Here is a 19,308-nt window from a genome sequence, read left to right as displayed (position 1 = left end):
CTAACTATTCGGCACCATATATCAAACTTATAAATAACTTTGTCTTTGGCAAGACCATAAAAATCTCCGCAAACGCATAAGGGTTGGTTTAGACCGCAATTGTGAAATAGATAGAATGCGCAACCTGCTCAGCGTAGTTAAGGCGAGTCAGTAAAATTTTATCCGAGAATTCCAACAAAATTCCTAACTTTGACAACCTATAACTTAAGTTTTGAATGAGATGAAATACATTTGAATTCAATATTTTTTATGAAAACTATATCTACTTGTGTTTAAAAAAAAAAAAAAAAAAAAAAAAAAAGAATGTGTGACAGTATTTTGGGTTTTTGTAAAGTGTATATTTGAGGTATTTTGCAATTTTGCTCTGTCGGTTTGCATCAAATTGACGTAAATGAAATTACAAAATATCCTTAATTTGAACATGATTATAAATCAAAAGAGCTAGAACTTTTGTAAAGTGTTTAAAGCTGATAATTTTATAAAAAACATGTTATTTTTACTCAAAATTACTATGTTACCTACTTATTAAGTAAAAGTACTCAACAAAATGAGATGCTAGGAGTTGTAGCTCTTTTTCTTCTATTTTCTCAATGAATTTTCTATTGTTTAAATGTCTTTGCAATAATTAAGATATTTCCAGCACCAAGCAAGGTCTAAGTTAAAAAAAAGAGTCCAAGAACATGAGATTTCACAGGTCTGGAAATTATAGCTTATGCGCAAATAAACATGTTTCTGCAATAAAATATCTAATGGTTTATTGCAGACCAGATATTTACCGGAAATATCTCGATTGTTCAAACTAATAACCGACTGACGGCAGTTTTTTGAAAAGCACCTTAACTACGCTGAGTGGTTGCAGATCCCGGTCGTACAAATTTATTTCCCCCATAAATTTATTTCCGAGTCGCACGCCGATTTGCTTAAGAGGTCCGCCCGAAAACTTAAGAACACCCATATTAACTTAACAACAACACCCATAAATTTAATTCCGATATTGATTGAAAGTTTATAAATAAATAAATTGGCATATTCTGGTATATTATTTTTAAATTTATTCTTAAACAATGCCTAAGATCAATGTTAAAACTCAAGAGTTACGTCTTGAAGAGATTAGGCAATACGTAAGAGGGTAAGTATGCAAACACTGTTTCGAACAGTGAAAAACGAGGGCTATGATTAGCTGCAAAGAATTTTACAGGAATAGGCAAGTCAGTACTCATAACTTAATATTTGAGAACTTTCCATTCAATTTAAAATATTCAGTTTTAAGTTAAAGCTTTTATATGTTTGAATTATATTTAAAAAATGGTTAAATTTTCAGATGGACGTTTGTACTATAACAGAGATGAATCTCTACGACTTGTCTTATATAGTCAAGAAGAAAGAAGGAGGGTTCTCAAAGAATGCCATAATGATGCTGGTGGGGCACATCAAGGAATAGTAAGAACACAAATTAAAATTAAAGCTTTATACTATTGGATGTCAATTACATCTGATGTGGAAGCATGGGTTAAGTACATGTTTATTACTTGTTTTTTACGTAGGTTACCTGTTTATTTTTCTAATAATATCAAGAAAATAAACATGTAACCTACATTAATAATATACACTTTAAGTTTTATAAATTTTATTTTTCTAATTAAATAATAGATAGTCTATATTATAGATCAAGACATGTAAACAATACCACTGAGAAAAATGAGCTCTTCAAAGAGCTCTTCAAAGAGCTCTTTTTATAGCAATTACTGTTAAAAGAGCTCTTTGAAGAGCTCATTTTTCTCAGTGGGATGTCAGTCATTTGAAAAAATAAAAACAATTGCACCACAACTACACCCAATTCAGGTTTCTGAAAGATGGGCAGTTTTAGGACTTGATCTAATTGGTCCATTTACAGAAACATTAAATGGCAATAAATATGTTTTAACAATAACATATTTATTTACAAAATGGATTGTTGCTAGGGCATTGCCTGAAAAATCTGCTGTTGCTTTAGCTACTGTTTTGGTTAACACTTTTCATATGTACGGTCCACCAAAAAAAGTAATCAGTGATCAAGGAAGAGAATTTGTAAATGAGGTAAATGCTAAAAGGTTTTCTAAAACTTTCATCTTCTTTGTGGTAGTTAAATTCTTTTATTAATTATTTTTAATTTTTTTTGTTATACAGCTTAATCATAAAATTTTTCAATTAATGGGTATTAAACATTCTGTGACATCAGCATACCATCCTCAAAGTAATGGTCAAGATGAACGCACAATTCAATCTTTTAAGCGTGTTTTAAGCAAGTATACTAGTAATGAGATGAATGACTGGGATAGGTTTGATAGTCTTTATAATTTGAACTCATTTTCTCTTAAATGTACAATTTCATTTATTATTATTTTCTTTTTTGATGATTTATATTAGTTACACATCTGCAATTGCTTATGGACTGAACATATCATGCCAGAAATCTACAAAGATGACTCCATTTTATCTTATGTATTTAAGACACCCTCCAGGTATTGAAGTGATAAATGTTCAGAATGAGACTGATGATAGTTTAACTAGTAGTTTTTCTGAAAAAATATATGACTTTGCAGTAGAAAAGCTAGTTAATGATTGTAAAGCTGTAGAGAAAAAAGTTAGAGAAAATATAAAAGTTGCTCAAGAAAAGCAGTGCAAGCAACACATGAAAAAAGTTTCAAAAAAAGGTGTAAAGATGTTTACATTTATAGCTAATGATCAAGTGATGAAGTTAAATGCTAGAAAGTGTGGTCGCAAAGGTGAGCCTTTATCTAAGGAGTGGTGGGGACCATATATTCTTACTGCTTTAAATGTGAAAGGTCAATGTATTTTAAAAAACCTTAAGGGTGAATATTTAAAGACAAAAGTAAACGTTTCTAAGCTTAAACCTTATTATCCATGTCAAGACATAGAAACTAATATTCAACATCAAGAAGCAACTCGTTTAGATTTGTCATTCAGTAGTTACCCAGAAACAAATGTAGTCCAAAAGACTAGATCTAGTCAAACAATGTTATTACAAAATCAGTCAGATATTAAAAACATTGACCTTATTCATTCTTATTCACCAAAATTAAGCATTACAGTTAGTTTATCTGTGTTTGAGAGTATTTTGAATCAAAACATGTTAACAGATATTGAAATTAATGCTGCTCAAGCAATATTAAGAAATCAATTTCCTGCTATTCAAGGTATGCAAGACACTTTATTAGGAACTAATCTTATGTTCAGCAAACAGTCACAGGAGATGCTACAAATTTTGCATGACGGATCCCTTCACTGGCTATTGGTTAGCACCCATGGTTGCAGTGATAGAGTTATTAAAATTTATGACTCAATGAAGAAACAAATGCCAACTTTGCATGTACAAAACCAAATTGTTTCAATTATATCGTTTTCTAAAAATACAGTTATGTGTCTATAACAACCATGTCAGCAACAAATTGGAGGAATTGACTGTGGTTTATTTGCAATTGCATTTGCAGTAGATATTTCTATGGGAGAAAATGTTGCATCCATTTCGTACAATCAATCTGCGATGCGCCAGCATTTGCATAATTGCTTTAAAGCGAAGTATTTTACATCATTTCCAAGATCATATTTGGAAAAGACAGTTCATAAATGTGAAAGTAGTTCTACAATTTTTAATGTTTGTTAATGTGGATTGTCTGATAATATGTAGATTGTTGTGTAGATTGTCTAATAAAAGATTATAAGTTCAGTATAGATTAAAAAGTTATGCAGTTTAATAGCTGTAAAAATTATTTTCATGTTTCTTGTGAATCAGTGGCAGAAGCTTAAAAAATTAGTGCATGGAAATGTCTGTTTTGTATTATTTAATAATTAACTTTTAATATAGCTTCAGATTATTTTAGTTTTCTACTAATTAGACAAGATGCTGGTGTTTAGTAATTTTAATAAATCAGTGTAGCCTGAACGTATGGCACCTGGCATCCCCTAATACATAGTCTATGAATGGATCTATACTTTTTCATTATCATTTTTAAATATCTTTTTTTTTTTATTTCAGGTATTAATGTGAGGATTTGTCAAATCAAACATTAAGGGATCGACTTATATTAATGTTTTAATGGTAAAATGTGTTATGCATCAGGAATTAAGTTATTTTGATTTATTTTTACCATAGGGCATACCAGATGTATTTTATTTTGTTTATTGTTGCAAGGTTTTATCAGAGCATGCTGAAAGTTAGACTTTAGCTTCTGTGGATATTGATGCCTTCAGAAGACAAGATTAAACCTGTTTGAAGAATCTACATTTTCTATCTATGATGTCAATGCTGTATGGTAAATACAAAAGATGCGTCTTGTTTGGATTAGGCAGTCACAATCATAACGAAAAAGGCTTTTTTCATAGCCACAATTCTGTTAAAAACATTATTAAGCATATGGGAAAAAAAGTATTAGTGAAAAATTTTAGTGAAAAATTTCAATTTACCTTTTGTACTAAAACTTTTTCAGTTATCTGCTGGATTAGCAGATTTTTTCGTTTTTCAAAGTTAATATATGAACTTTGATTTATATTTATGGTAGGTGAACGAAGTGAATTACTTGATTCATATTTCATGAATCAGGCATCAGACCTAGAAGATTTTAATGACACGCTCGTTCAATACTTTTTGTTCTTTTTTTTTAGGGGGATAGAAAAGGCAGCAGTGGCCGTAAAAAAGAAATCCACACTGTCAGTTTTGTAGATTTTGTTATGTAAAATATGTTTTGTTAGTTTAAATTTTTTGGAAAAAAGCTCTTGTATTATAATTGTGTATTCACTTATGTTTTTTGAACGTTAAAGTCACAAAAAGCTCAAGAATATTTGTGATTACTAAATTTCGCTCAAATCATAACAAACATCTTTTGAACGTTTAAAAGAAATTCTGAACGTCTTGTGAACGTTCAAAGACGTCGTTTCCGGACCAAATGTCAGCTGGGATATCAGGATCAACTTTATACGCATATGGAACTTAATCACCCAAAGAGAACATCGTTGAGCGTCTTTACTTGCATGCGTTTAGAACGCGTCCAAAACGTTAATTATACGTTTTTTGTACGTTCCCGTGCTGGCTAAGTTGTAATACTAGCCTTTTTGTCGATCCGGTCATATAATAATACATTTCAGATAAGTTAAATTGTTATTGATTTATTTTCTTATAATCCATGTTAAAGGTTGCTCACAGCTGGTAAAGTTAATATTATGAGAATATTTCAAAGGCACGGTTAAAAGTACTCAAACGCTCGGACTAAGTAATTCCAATTCGGCTCCTTTTGGCAGTATTGGTACAATAAATTTAAGAAAATATAGAAAAAATTGAAATACCAGTAAAAAAAGTAAACAAAATCAGCCCCAAAAATCAATGGGCTTAGGTATTTTGCGCTCCCCCTCTAGATCTCCTTATATATTTGAGTGACTAGTTTACTATTGAGTTAAAAAATTCTGCTATAAAATTACCTTCTTTACCTCGCAAATAAATAAAAATATAATTTTTTTTTTCTGCAAATTTTTTTCCGCTACGGAAATAAATTTATATCGGGAAACAATTTTATGCGCAAGCCGCATAATTTTATTTCCTTAGGAATTGAAACTTGCGCCACGGAAATAAAATTATGGGGGAAATAAATTTGTACGACACCGGCTTACCTGTCGCACAAGTTATCTGATGGAGACCAGGTAGCAAAACGCAGCACAAAAAACAAACTCAAACTGAACAAGCCAACGCATTTCAGCCAGAGTTTCATTGACATATCCAAACACTTAGTATATGACTTCTGGCATCTTAAAGCTAAATATTGCGGCAAGGCGAGTTTATACACGGACAATTTGTTTTTTCAAGTTGAGACTGAAGATGTCTATGAAGACATGCAGACATACTGGTAGTCATATTACAACAAAAAAACAAGGTTGTTGTTATAATTAAAAATGAATGAAGCATTCAAAAAGTATGCTTCATTTAGGAGGCCAGTAGTACCAGTAAACTCTAGGCCAAGTGTGTTCAACGAGCAGCGATCAAAAAAGATTTTCGCCATGAATAGTACAAGCAGAGTCTTGACGAACGCAATCAGCTCAAGGGCTATGATTTAAATACGCTGTCGCCTCAGAAGAGTTTCTCGAAGAGAATCCAATCCGTTGGTTAGCTCTTCACTAACAAACCCGCGTGATGGTCTATCAGCTAGCACAATGCTGGTTGGTTCCTTTGATAGATAACATTTTTCGCAACCACTACGACTTCCACCCTAGAGTTTACCTAATGACACAAATAATAGGCTACATTTAGCTTAGAGGAAAAAAAAACGGCTATTTGAGTCCTAGGGCACGTACTAAAAGCAGAAAAAACAGGTTTTTATGCAACCGCCTTGGCTTTTCTTGTATCTAAAGTCTTCTTCCCCGTCAGACGAATCGGCTCGTTGTTGAGTGTACGCACAACTTCAGGCAAAGCTAACGTCCATTCAGAGCTACACTTTGAAGAACCCCAAGCATTAGAAGAAACTCTTTTGCTCATTGATGTCAAAGTGATTTCTTAGCAAGTGTCCGGTTGAGTCGCTCAACAATGTTTTGGTCTCGGTTTTGTTGAGATTTGGTATATATCCACCCTGCCACGAAATACCTGCACATTTTGCTCGGCTTGTTATTGTCTAAAGTCCCCATTAACTTGTGACCTGGGTATTCCTGTAGCAGGTTTTGATAAGTAAAAGGTCCCAGCTTATATATTCGTTTTAAAGCAGAGCTTTTTTCTGTCATGGCTTGAGCCTCCTCAAGTCGCGAGAGAAAGTAGACAACGATCAGCGCGTTTTTATACGTTTTAGGACCTACCTTACAATGCGGTAACTACTTACACATTTCTGGAATTGTTTGGCACTCCATACTCCGTCAAGACAAATCAATGATTTCAAGAGTTGAACTTTAATATAGTCAGCTTAAGAGTCAACCGCTATCTTTTTATACAAATTATACAAATGTAAAACTTATGAAAATCTCACCACTGTAATAATCGATATATAAAACTATAGAAAATTGCAGTCATACCAAGATAGTTGAAGTTAGTAAGTAGTTTTAAATACTCGTATTGGTCCCTTCGGGGCTACCAACTTTGTATTTCTAATTTTCTCTCCAGTTAGCAACCATTTTTTTTCTAGACCTTATATTTTTGCATGGGTGGATATTGTGGTTAACATTTACTAACTCGACCTTTGGTTGGAAGTAGATGTAAAATCGAGGCTATACTAACATCGTTGTTTTGCTGAAAGTAAACGAGTGTGCTCCATCCAGCCTGTCACACAAGAGGTATCACATGACTGCAGAGATTCTGGGAGTACTCAAAATATAAATAGATGATTTGGGTAGTCCAGTGCAAGACTTTAGACTCTTTGGCTTCCTTTGTTTAAAAAAGATAAACTGTCAAATAGGTAGGCATTTAGTTTTAACAAACATTGCTTTTTGCTGACAGAAAGGTTAATGATTTGAGAAGGTTTTCCTAAACAGGGCTTGACTTTATTAAAAAAAATTTTTTGACTTTATTAAAATTTTTTTTTTTTTAGATTCTTTTTTTTCTAATTATTAATCACTACATATTTAAACATTTTCAAACTTTGAACATTTAAAAGGAAAAAAGTTTAGCAAACCAATTTGTCATTTAAAGTTAAACAACTTACAAGTGATTTACTGAAATACAGACCAGTAAACATCACCACCTTAAGTTCATTTAAGAGACGGTTCCTGACAGCAATCTATTGAACATTTTAAAAAATTGTTATAAGATATTCATAAAAGTCTTTACAAAGTTATTAAAAATTTTATTACATTTGTAAAATTATATTATTTTACATAAAGTACTTCCTTTTGATATGCTAGGTTCAATAGGTAACACTCTAGTTAGAACAATCAATGAACAAACCATTGTTCATACCCAAGGATGCAATAATACACTACACAATATTACTGACCCTTACATGTCACCAGCAAGTTCTTACTTATTACCTGAAAATTACTTGCTGAACCATTATTACATGAGATATTCAGTCAGAAACTTTTCCTTTATTGTTGCCTTTTTTTATTCTGCAAATTTTTAAAAATGTTTTAGGTTTAAAAAGGGCTGTTGAGTGCATATGACAGTGTAGCAGTGTCAAAATAATATGATGACAAGTAGAGTATCATCATATCAAGGGCAGAAATAAACATACTCATTGATTCTTCAGAACAAATTAATTGGGAAATCTAAAACTGTGTTAAAGTGATGCTTTTCATTTTTAAAATATTTGTGATATTTCCTTCAAGAAATATGTTTGTCTTCAAGATCAACTTCTCCATTGAAATGATCAAGTAAAATATTCTCACTATGTCATCATTTTTCACTCTGTTGAATGATAATGAATAAAGTGCAAATTTCTATATCAGTCATTTGAAACAAATTGAATTTAAAATATTTTACATGTTTATACATATGGAATTATAAGATTCCTGAGATAAATCTGCATTGCTTCACATATTTAATATTATTTTGTTTCAATCCTTCAAGAGATTGCACAGAAGTGCTATTTGATTAAATCTGTTAAACTTATTTTTTTTAAATGCCAACCAAATATATTCGCTGTTTTAAATCATGAAGAGTTCTGTTTTAACAAAGCTTCAGAAATTTCAGGTTTTTTTTTTACATGGTTTACAGAAATTTGTACTTTGTTTGTTATTAACGGAAAAAACAAAAGCTGAATGCTTAGAAATCATTATTCTGAATATGATTCGATGATTTGGTTAATACAGTTTAAGATTACAAGTAGGCATCTGGTTTTCCCAAATGTTGTTTTGAAAATTATATTTAGGGGAAAATCTTGATTTAACTATACCACAGAACAAAGTAAAATTAACAAATTAACAATATAGTTTTTTTTGGTTATAGTGCATATATGTATGCAGGTATTTTGAGATAAAAACATTTAGGTAGAAACTGTATTTAATTTAAGAGAAATTTACATGAAAACCATTCCTTTTAAACTTATCATTTCTAAGATACATGATTTTTGATTCTGTTAAAATGAAAGTTTGTTTTTGTAATCATTAAAGTTTTCTCAAAGAAACACTTTCTACTTGTTTCTATCATTCAAGTTGCAAACAACACTAATTTAGTAGCAATCTAAAGATGATTAATCATTTACATAATATTCATTTACAGGAAATTATAAGTAATTTTAGGTTTTTATATTTAACTTCATCCCCCCCCCCCCCCCTTATACCTTTTCATTATAATTTTTTAGCAGAAGAAGATGATGTTTTTTTTGTTCTATTAGTCAGTCCTTCATATGAATAAAATTTAAAAGCTTAAGTTTCTTGTTTCTTGTTTGAGTATTGAGGAGTTTCTGCTAATGAGAGTTGTGACTTAATGATTTCTCTTTTCAATCAAACCTCTCTATTTTTTAGTCTATTTGTACTATTTGTTTTTCCAAACAAGATTTTAAAAAATCTTTGAGTACTTCACAAAAAATCTTTGAGTACTTCATTTATAAAATGATTCAATATATTTACTGAAATGATATCTGTAAAGTCATATAAAAACTATATATATATCAAAATATGATATTTACAAAACATTCTTGCTTTTGGCACATTAGGTTCAATGGGTAACATCTGCTGCGTTAGAACAAATGATAAAAAAAGTATTGCTGACACCCAAGAACTTGACAATATACAACACAATGCTAACACATCAGCAAGTTGTTTGGATCATGAAGGTACAAGAAATGCTTAAGAGTTTTTTTATTGTTAAGAAAATTTTTAGTTTTTATGAGGAAATAATTACAACACTTGTTTTAAGTTTTCAGTTTTGACAGTCTTTTATTTTTAACTAATATTATTTATTTTTATCATAATACTTCCCTAATGTATTTAAGTAATAGAATACTGTCATTACACAGAACATGTATAAATTATAGACAAAGCCACATTGTTGAAAATACAAGCAAACTGGGATGAACTCTTATATCAAATGCATTTATATTAAATATTCTGAATGTTTAAATATGCATGTATTGTATAAATGTGTTTATTTGTATGTTTTGTATCTATCTGAGTATATGTGAAAATTGGACATTATGCATTCATGTATGTACATTACATAAAAGGGAGATTAGGCCGGGTGAATAAATATGAGCAATTGCTTTTACTCAGTAATTGTTCAGCTTTACGTGAATAAAAATTTCAGCAGTTTTCCTCATATTTTTAACCACGTAAAGGTAAGCAATTTACTCAATAATTGCTCAATTTTACGTGAATAAAAACTTAAGAAAATTTGTTGGAGTTTTTATTCACGTTAAGCTGACCAATTACTGAGTAAAAGCAATTGGGTCATTCCATATCAAATCACCTAATGGTCCCCAGGGTACCACCTCAAATTTGCTTCAAATTTTGACCACCCACAGTATTTATGAAAAAAATACAAACCTCAAAATTTCAGCTTGGTTCACCTAACCGTTCAAAAGTTATAATTGAATCAATATAGACTGAAACCGGCGAAATTTAAAGTATCTGGAGCTTACCGTAGATTTTTTTGATTTTTGACAGATTATAACTTTTTAAATAAAATAGATGATCACTTGAAATTTTCTATGGTAATAGTTTATCACCCAAATTATCTATTTTTGCAGGTGTTTTGGACTGGTTTTAAACAATTTTTGAGTTCTTGTACCTCAAAGTTGCTAATTAACTCAATATTAGACAAAGTTTTGGAAACTTTAATGCGCTGCAGTTCAATACCAACAGACAAGCTGTGCCAATTTTTTGTCACTTTTGTGTACTTAGAGTAACCACTTGCAGAAAAATTTAAAATTATGTGTTGAAATTTGTTTTAGCACTTGCAGCAGCCTGTTAAAATATCACTTTTTTCAAAAAATATGATAAATTACATTCACTTCGTAGGCATAGAAAGTAGCGTAGACAGTTAAAATAAATTATGAAACTTTTTACTGGCAAGGTTCCATATATAGACAATCACCAAAAAAAATTTAAAGACCTATACTCTATCTTATGACATAATTTTAGCATTTTGAGTGCAATGCTTTTTTAGTTTAAAAGGATACCCAATAGCACAAGTTATATTATGTTTCAAAAAAAAAAAAATCAAAATCAAAAATGCTGAAAGTAGAAGTGTATATACACATGAAACACAAGTACACTAATTTCGTTATCTCTGATTTACAATACTCATGATACTGTCATAATCATTATTAGCAAGTTTGTAGTTACGAGCACTTCTACCCTTAATGGCTGGAGCATTTATTTGACATATTACTTTGTCAAATGGAACCCAACACTGACTTGATCATGCATCATTAGTCCATTTTAAATTTAATTTGTTTCTATGCATAAATTTTACATTAATATCTTGGTTTTCATTACAAATCTCATGCACAAGCCCTATGTAACATTCATCATCGTAAAAACATGCAATGTATTTACCAGGTTGAAAGTTTGAAGGATTTTTTTTTGCCAAGTTAATATTATTCAGCAAATGGGTATCAAAGACAGTATCGGTAGAGATTCTCCGTAAAAATAATTTGTCTCCACCTGGTACAAAACTGTAATAGCTTCTTGTGCCTGGGATTGTGCTCATCTCTTCATATCGTTTCTTTAGGTTAAAATAAGTTTCATGGTTATTGATATCATCACTTGAAATGTAAAATATGTTAACACCTTTAATGTTTTTTTCAGCCCATATAAACAGTTCATTTGGTGTAAGAATCTGGTTTGCATTTGGTGTAAGAATCTGGTTTGCATTTGCTGCTTAGACTTGCTTTTGCTGCTTCTCTTTTTATAGTTCCTCCAATTCCATCACATGGACTTTTGCCATGGGATGCAGCAAAGAAGTGATGCTCAGCATTTATATTGTGATCTTCAAGATGGTACATTAAGTTTAACAGACATTTGTAGTTTTTGTACTGTGATACAGCACCATCACTGAAGTATTTTACTTTATTGATTGTGGGTAGTTTGATTTTGATAATTGGTAGTAACTTTGTGAGAAAACAATGAACTGTTGTTTGGCCATGGCGAAGATGGTCAGATATTGTACAATAGCATTTGCATTTGATTTGATTTTTTTCATCTTTGTAATAAACAGCAAATGGATGAAAGGTAGCTTGATCGGCTTGCCAGTAAAACCCTTGTACAGCATCTTGCACAAGAAAACTATAGTTCTCTGCAAAATCCATAAGAATAAGACAAGTGTGTTGATCTAATATTTTTTTTGCCTCTTATAAGTAGGAGGATTGTGCTTCTTTGATAAAGTGGTGATGACAAAGGTCATACAAAGTTTCACTTAGAGTTTCAATAAACTCAATAATGCTTGTTTGGACTGTGACAAGTGCAGTTCGATCAGTTGACACCCATTGTTTGTATGTGATCTGATCATCAAAATCATTATTTTCAAACGCATTTTCCCAGTAAGTCTTCAAATTTACTTTAACGGGGCAGTTAGAACATAGATGAAACATGCAGCTTCGACTATCTATATTACAAACACATACTTTCATCAAGTCTTTGTAATATGTTAAATGCCTCTTAGGTAAAGCAGTGCACATCAACTTAACATTTTGATGATAAGAACATACGCAAACTGAGTGACTTCCTCTACTATCAACTGTGATGCACTACTTCGGCCTTAGTTCGCAGAACTTGCTGAATCCAACTTTGTGTGTAGGGTATAGCTTTTTAAACTCAAGATAAAGTTCTTTTAATCAAACTAATATTAAGCGTTTTTGTTTATGAACTTTTGCATTATTTATACGCACTGAAACAAAGTCTTTTTTTCCTGGACATTGTCTTGTAAACTCTTCAGATTCATAAATTTCAATAACTTTTTGTTTAACAATATCTTCCAATGGCTGTCCTATTTTAGCCTCTGGTTTAGCAAGTATTCCTTTTTCATTTTTCAACTTTTGAGCTTTCTTAGCGAGATATTCTGAAACTGAAAATGTTTTGCAAGTTTTTTCAATTGACCAACTATCAGGAGTTAGTGTTAGTAGTTGAACTTTTTCTTCCTTCAAACTTATTTTCATTTTGTTTTTATTGCATCTAACAGTTTGCCTAAATCATTACATTTTATACATTTTAGCTCTTTTTCCGATTCTATATCTTTTGGGTCTATATCCAATGCTGACGCTACTAGGTTTGTCATACTTGTTGCAATTTTTTTAACCTTTTGTCTTCCATATCCTAATTTGTCGCGCCTACTTACATTTTTGAGTGGAGATATTTCCAATAAAGACACACTCTTATTAAGAACTGTCTTATCAAGGTCTGAACAACTAAAATCTTCTTCAGCAGCTTTATCTTGACTAACTTCTGTAAATTTTTCAAGTTTGAATTCATTCAAACAGTTAGTACAAACTTTTTGACCAGGTTTGATCCTAAGCTGATTTTCTATTGATATGTTGACTTTACACAATCCCTTGATAATTTTTTTCTTGTGGACTTTAAATGGATCACAACAGTATTTTTGAAGTGCTTCATATCTAGAAATATAGGCTTTTTCATGATGAAAACATATCTCCTCATTTGGTTCAAAAGTGTATCCTATCCTTTAAATTAAAACTTCAGTATCAGTATCTTTTAGTACTATTCTTCCTACTATTCTACAATATGACATTTTATTACAATCTTCATTTAAAACTCTTCCCACACAACATTTCTCTGACATTTTTAACTAATCTAAAAGTATTAAAATTGAGGGTTAATTATAACTTTGTTATATTTTTCCAGTAATAAAATCAGTAAAAATGAATTCTCAAGTACAAATATGATTAAAACTGTCTAAAATGCAACCAATAAACTATTTATACAAATAACTATTTCTGCATACACAGAACTTTTTAGTTTTTGGTTCTTGCAGTAATAAAAACTAAAATAATAAAATCCAAAAAATACTGTGCAGGTTTAGATTTTACTACAAACTCTTGAAGTAAACTGTATCATTATAATTATATTATATGTATAAAATTAAACAAATATATATTAAAAAATCATATCAAATAATTTAAGACACTGATAACGTTATTTTATGGAAAACTGATTGTATTTATTTAGGGAAAAATCAAAATTATACACCTAAGTCATAGGGCTACAATCATGTCATAAGATAGAGTATAGGTCTTTAAATTTTTTTTGGTGATTGTCTATATATGGAACCTTGCCAGTAAAAAGTTTCATAATTTATTTTAACTGTCTACGCTACTTTCTATGCCTACGAAGTGAATGTAATTTATCATATTTTTTGAAAAAAGTGATATTTTAACAGGCTGCTGCAAGTGCTAAAACAAATTTCAACACATAATTTTAAATTTTTCTGCAAGTGGTTACTCTAAGTACACAAAAAGTGACAAAAAATTGGCACAGCTTGTCTGTTGGTATTGAACTGTAGCGCATTAAAGTTTCCAAAATTTTGTCTAATATTGAGTTAATTAGCAACTTTGAGGTACAAGAATTCAAAAATTGTTTAAAACCAGTCCAAAACACCTGCAAAAATAGATAATTTGGGTGATAAACTATTACCAAAAAAAATTTCAAGTGATCATCTATTTTATTTAAAAAGTTATAATCTGTCAAAAATCAAAAAAATCTACGGTAAGCTCCAGATAACTTAAATTTCGCCGGTTTCAGTCTATATTGATTCAATTATAACTTTTGAACGGTTAGGTGAATCAAGCTGAAATTTTCAGGATTGTGTTTTTTCCACAAAAGCTGTGGGTGGTCAAAATTTGAAGTAAATTGGAGGTGGTACCCTGGGGCACTTTTGAAAAACTAGGTGATTTCATATGGAATAACCCAATTGCTCATTTTTATTCACCCGGCCTATTGTATTAAGTAACAGGATATTCAAAAACCTTTCTGATTTTTACAATTTTTATGATTCAAAATTACAATGATTTTTATAATTTTAGTTATAACTCAATTATTATTTGTTATTCTTTAAAAAAAAAAAAGATGAAAGTTTAGGACAAGAAAATCTTAGTTATTGATTTCTTAAATGTTTCTCTCCTAAAGTTTTTAGTGAACTTTTAAATAATGAAATGCGTTTAATAAAAGTTTATCAAAGTTGTTTAACCAATTCACAAGTTTAACACATGATTGAAGTTTTCTCTGTGTTCTGACTAAAATGTTAAGCTATTTAAGTGTAATCTTTCCTTAAAAAGTTGATTTGAATAAATTTTAGTACTAACATATTTCCTTATATAACAAAACAACCAAAATAAAAGAGCTTGCCTAAGTTAAATTTCTCTTCAGTAGAAGAGAAATTAACCTAATGATGAACTCACAGAGAATTTTTAATGTCCAGCAAATGCAAGTTTTTGAAGAAGATGAAATTGAAGAATTGTAAGAATTTTTTTCCTCCTATTTATCTTTTTATTCTATTTATTGGTAAATAAATCAATCTTGATTTCAAAAGAAAACTCTTTCTAATTTTCAAGTTTAATTTATTTTTTTACTTATTGTCTAAATAATTCGTTAACAATGCTAATCAACTGGTTTCAGAGGTGTTGATGCTATTTGCTATGCTAACAAATACAACATGCATTACAAGAGGTTCAACACAAAAAACAGTGGTGTCTTAGACCACCTCTTTTGTGTAAAACTTCTTGTCACATCATGTTTTATTTGTTAGGCTTATGAAGAATATTGCAAAATGCAAAATCAGCTTGAAAGCAAAAATATTTTCTCAATAAGTGTAAAAAAAAAAAAAAAAGGATTGCAACCAAGAAAAGCTGACTACTAAGCCCTCTTTTGAATTTTTAGAATGTGTCCTATTTTGACAATATTGTTTGACTATCAACTCAGTAACTGTAATGAAAATTAGTATAGTTTAAGATTCTTCATATTGCTGGAGAAAGATTTTCTAACAGTATGACTTTTTTATTTAAATTTTAAACACTAACTTTTTAAATTTAGGTTTTAAATAGATTTATATGTCAAATAAAATATTTTATTACATTTTTTACTTACATATGCATTTATATGGTAAATCAAATCAAATTAAAGAGCTTACATAAAACTTGAATGATTTTCTAACAGTATGACTTATTTGTTAAAACTGCTAGTTTCACATTACCTGTTCAAATTTTTTTTGAAATCTTTTACCTGTTTGAACTAATATCTATTTGTCCTTAATCAAACAACCAAATTGTTAATCAAATTTCATTTATTACTTACATATGTATTTATATGGTAAGTAAAATAAAATTAAAGAATTCACATAAAACTCAAATGAAATTAGAAAAATCCTTTGCAAACATTGTTGAGTATTCTCAGCCATAGTCAAAGTAACAGATAGTCTGGCCAGTTGAGCCATATTCACAAGATTCGATTGTTTTCAAACAATAGAAGTTAAAGTTTTGAATTTATGTTGAAAAAAGTTAATTTATTGTGCCCAGTCTACTAACTAGTGCACAAAAATTTTTTTTTTTTGAAAAAGTTTATAAAAAACCAAAGTTAAGTTTCTTAATGATGTCGATGGTTTTCTTACAGAAATTGAGAATGGAAGCGTTTCAAACAACTTTAACTGCTAGCAGTGTGTGAAAAAATGCAAATTAGAGAAAGGACTCAAACGCCACATAACAACACATCACTCTAAGAGTGACACTTCAACAATCCAAATAAATACAACAACTGATGTTAAACATGCGTGTTCTGCAGACAAGTTCATAACTTTCATTAAAAAAATAGCTTAAATTTGTTGAAAACCATCTTTGCTACCTTCCATTTATTAGAGATGAGCTTTTATTCATTCATTCCATCTAATAGAGGGAGTTATTGAAAATTTTAATGGTGATGCAGAAGTTTTTTATCCACAATTTTACAAAGTTGTTGGTCAGAGAGGTTTTATGAAAAATCTCACAGATAAAACCTCAACTCTTGTAGGATATTACCTTGCAAATCATATTTTGGCTCAATTGACTAAAAATGCCACCTCAGTTTTAGTTATTGATAATGAAGTTGTGTTAACAGATAAAAAGAAAAATTTAATTGAGTATTTGGGTGGGTATGTATTTAGTACCTTTTATCGAAGGATACGATATTTAAAAAGTTAGCAAACCAGATTTTGTCAAGAACCACTCTCAATTTCGTTGGCTGGAAAAATTGAAGAAAATGAAGTTAGTTATTTTGACAAGTATAATCATGATACTAATAAAAAATTTACTTCTTTAAAAAATGGAGGTGGTCTTTGGTTTATATTTGTCACTATTTAAAATAGCAGAAATAGCATTCAGAAAGTCAACAAAAATTTTAAGTAAAAATATTGACTGCAGCAAAATGACTGCAGAGATGTTTCAAGATGTTAGAGTTTTATCTCACTTCTTAAAAATGTTTCTTCTGCCAAGGTATCTAAAGAAATATCTGTCAATCTACTAGACCATCTTTTAACTCTTTATATTTGTGTTCGCTCATTTTCCTATTCAAAGGACCTTGTAAACTTGAATAAAATATACTTGCATAAAATCAAGTCTAAGATTAAAAGAATAAATTTGTTAAGAAATCAAGAAAGGAACTTTGAACTCCACTGAGAAGTTTAATATAAAAAATAGACATTAAAAAAAGTCATTTTCATAGCCAAAACATTTAAAATATTAAAAACATATTCTTGCATAAGAACTATATTGCAGCATGATGGAGAGATGCAATTATTAATGAAGTGAAAACCAAATGAAGTTAAGTTTTTATTTTAAGTATCAAATGCTATATAATTAAAACAAGTAGTTTAATAGTTGTAAAGAAATTCTTTTATTAAAATAATTTCGAAATAAATATTGTTAAGAATTTTATTTTAACCTCTGCTTTATTTGTAACACAACTTGAACTTAAGAGATCACTTTTCAGCTTCTTAGAGAATTTTAAAGGTTAACAATGTACCTTTTGATGCCTCAATTACCTTTAGTTTCCACAAGCTAATTACTCTGACCTTCTCATTGTTCCTAACATATTCCAGTCAAGTTTTTGCAAGCTAGTATGGTAATGAAAAAGCTTTTAACTGGAAGATTTAATGTAGGTAATGAACCAGGCTTGAGAGTAGTTTTATTTTGATTGATAGTTAACATGTTAGCCTCGTAATGCTTTTTGTAAATAAACAATATTTTGATTTTGATTTGGATCTTTAGTTTTTCGTCAATTACTCTATCTTTAGTTATGATATGTTAAAAAATTTTTTTCTCCATTCTTTGTTGGAATCATCATCGGCAGATGATTTTTTATACTTTTTTTCATTAAATTAAAATACAAGGTTTTTTTTTTGCTTACAAATTTTGCTTACAAGTTGAGCATAAAAAAGATTTAGTGAAAAAATTTAAGTTGTTTGAAAATTATTTGAATAACTTCAAAAAGAAATGTTTGGATATTCTTATCAAAATGGGTTTCTTTCTACTACTACTGCTGCTTCTGATGCTACTACTACATCACATAATACACAGACATAATACCTTTTAACCAACTCAAGAAAGATTTGATAGAAAGTTAAAGCAGCATAAAACCTAAAGTAATGAAGTAATTTTTGGGTATAAAACTAACTTGCATTTTATAAGACATATAGTGTTGCATTTTAACCCTTTGTGCCTCTCATTTCAGATTCCAGTAGGGTGCTATGACTTTACAGCCATTTATCCAATAATCTAATTCTGAACCATCCTTTAAAAACAAACTACATAATTTAAGGGAAAGACAGCTACAAATTACTTTACAGTTTAGTACATTTGGTTTATCTAAGAAAGTTTTTAAACACATAGGTGTTCTGCAAATTATTTTAACCTTTTGGAAATGGAATTAACCAGGGTTGGCAAAAACCCAACCCAACTGGGTTTTTCCTAGGTTTTTGCTAAAACAAATTTGGTTTTTTCCTAACTTGTCATATTATTTCTGCAATAAAGTTGAAATACATTCATGAAACAGTTTAATTCATATTATAGTTTTATTGATTGTGATTTATCCCAACCTTTATTCCTGCAACTGCACCTTAAGTTATCTTAAAGCAATAAATTAAATGTCGGAGCACTATTTTTTTTTTAAACTACTTAAAAAATATTTGAATAAGTGCAAAAAGAAATGTTTGAATGTTGTTATCAAAATACTCTATAGCAAAGTTTTATAGCCTTACTCAAAAAAAAATTTGGCAGGTTTGTTTTTAAGATATATTCTACAAAAGTTTTAATCTTAGGTGTCAGTTTAACCCAAATATCAATTAAACCCATTCCTTTTTTAAACTAAAAAAAATATTCTGAAGAGAATCAACCGTTTTAAAAAAGCTGCTTTTGCTATAAAATA

The 19,308-nt window shown here is 29.9% G+C and overlaps 2 protein-coding genes and 1 pseudogene across 7 annotated transcripts in view; 2 read left to right on the top strand and 1 right to left on the bottom strand.

Annotated features, from left to right (window-relative positions):
* Window positions 1-13,702, bottom strand: part of LOC149894961 (uncharacterized) — a 273,741-nt pseudogene extending 260,039 nt beyond the window's left edge.
* On the top strand, window positions 1,752-4,779 carry LOC149894962 (uncharacterized). Its single transcript, XM_090067074.1, has 2 exons — window positions 1,752-2,076; window positions 2,167-4,779. The coding sequence occupies exon 2, from the start codon at window positions 2,393-2,395 to the stop codon at window positions 3,428-3,430; it is 1,038 nt and encodes a 345-aa protein (XP_089923200.1). The 5' UTR covers window positions 1,752-2,076; window positions 2,167-2,392; the 3' UTR covers window positions 3,431-4,779.
* The window catches only part of LOC149894960 (NACHT, LRR and PYD domains-containing protein 12-like), a 36,057-nt gene continuing 23,005 nt past the window's right edge, over window positions 6,257-19,308 (top strand). For 2 of the 6 annotated variants that reach the window (XM_090076752.1, XM_090076755.1), the window contains exons 1-3: window positions 6,257-7,061; window positions 7,155-7,424; window positions 9,621-9,740. In XM_090076752.1, the coding sequence (XP_089932878.1) occupies window positions 9,626-9,740 (115 nt within the window). In that variant the 5' untranslated portion in view covers window positions 6,257-7,061; window positions 7,155-7,424; window positions 9,621-9,625. Of the gene's footprint in view, window positions 7,062-7,132; window positions 7,425-9,620; window positions 10,379-14,775; window positions 17,614-19,308 lie in introns of those variants that run through there. The other 4 variants (XM_090076753.1, XM_090076756.1, XR_016449240.1 and 1 more) reach the window with 3 other exon arrangements.

The sequence above is a fragment of the Hydra viridissima genome, unplaced genomic scaffold (assembly GCF_058129835.1).
Source record: "Hydra viridissima isolate aposymbiotic clone 2 unplaced genomic scaffold, HvirCarnegie_v1 scaffold_1, whole genome shotgun sequence".
In the NCBI taxonomy this organism is placed as follows: Eukaryota; Metazoa; Cnidaria; class Hydrozoa; order Anthoathecata; family Hydridae; genus Hydra; species Hydra viridissima.
The sequence above is the reverse complement of the archived record's forward strand: the minus strand, read 5'-3'. Positions and strand labels throughout refer to the sequence as shown.

Coding starts and splice junctions, on each gene's coding strand:
- LOC149894962 (XM_090067074.1), top strand. CDS start 2,393: ATGATTTATATTAGTTACACATCTGCAATTGCTTATGGACTGAACATA.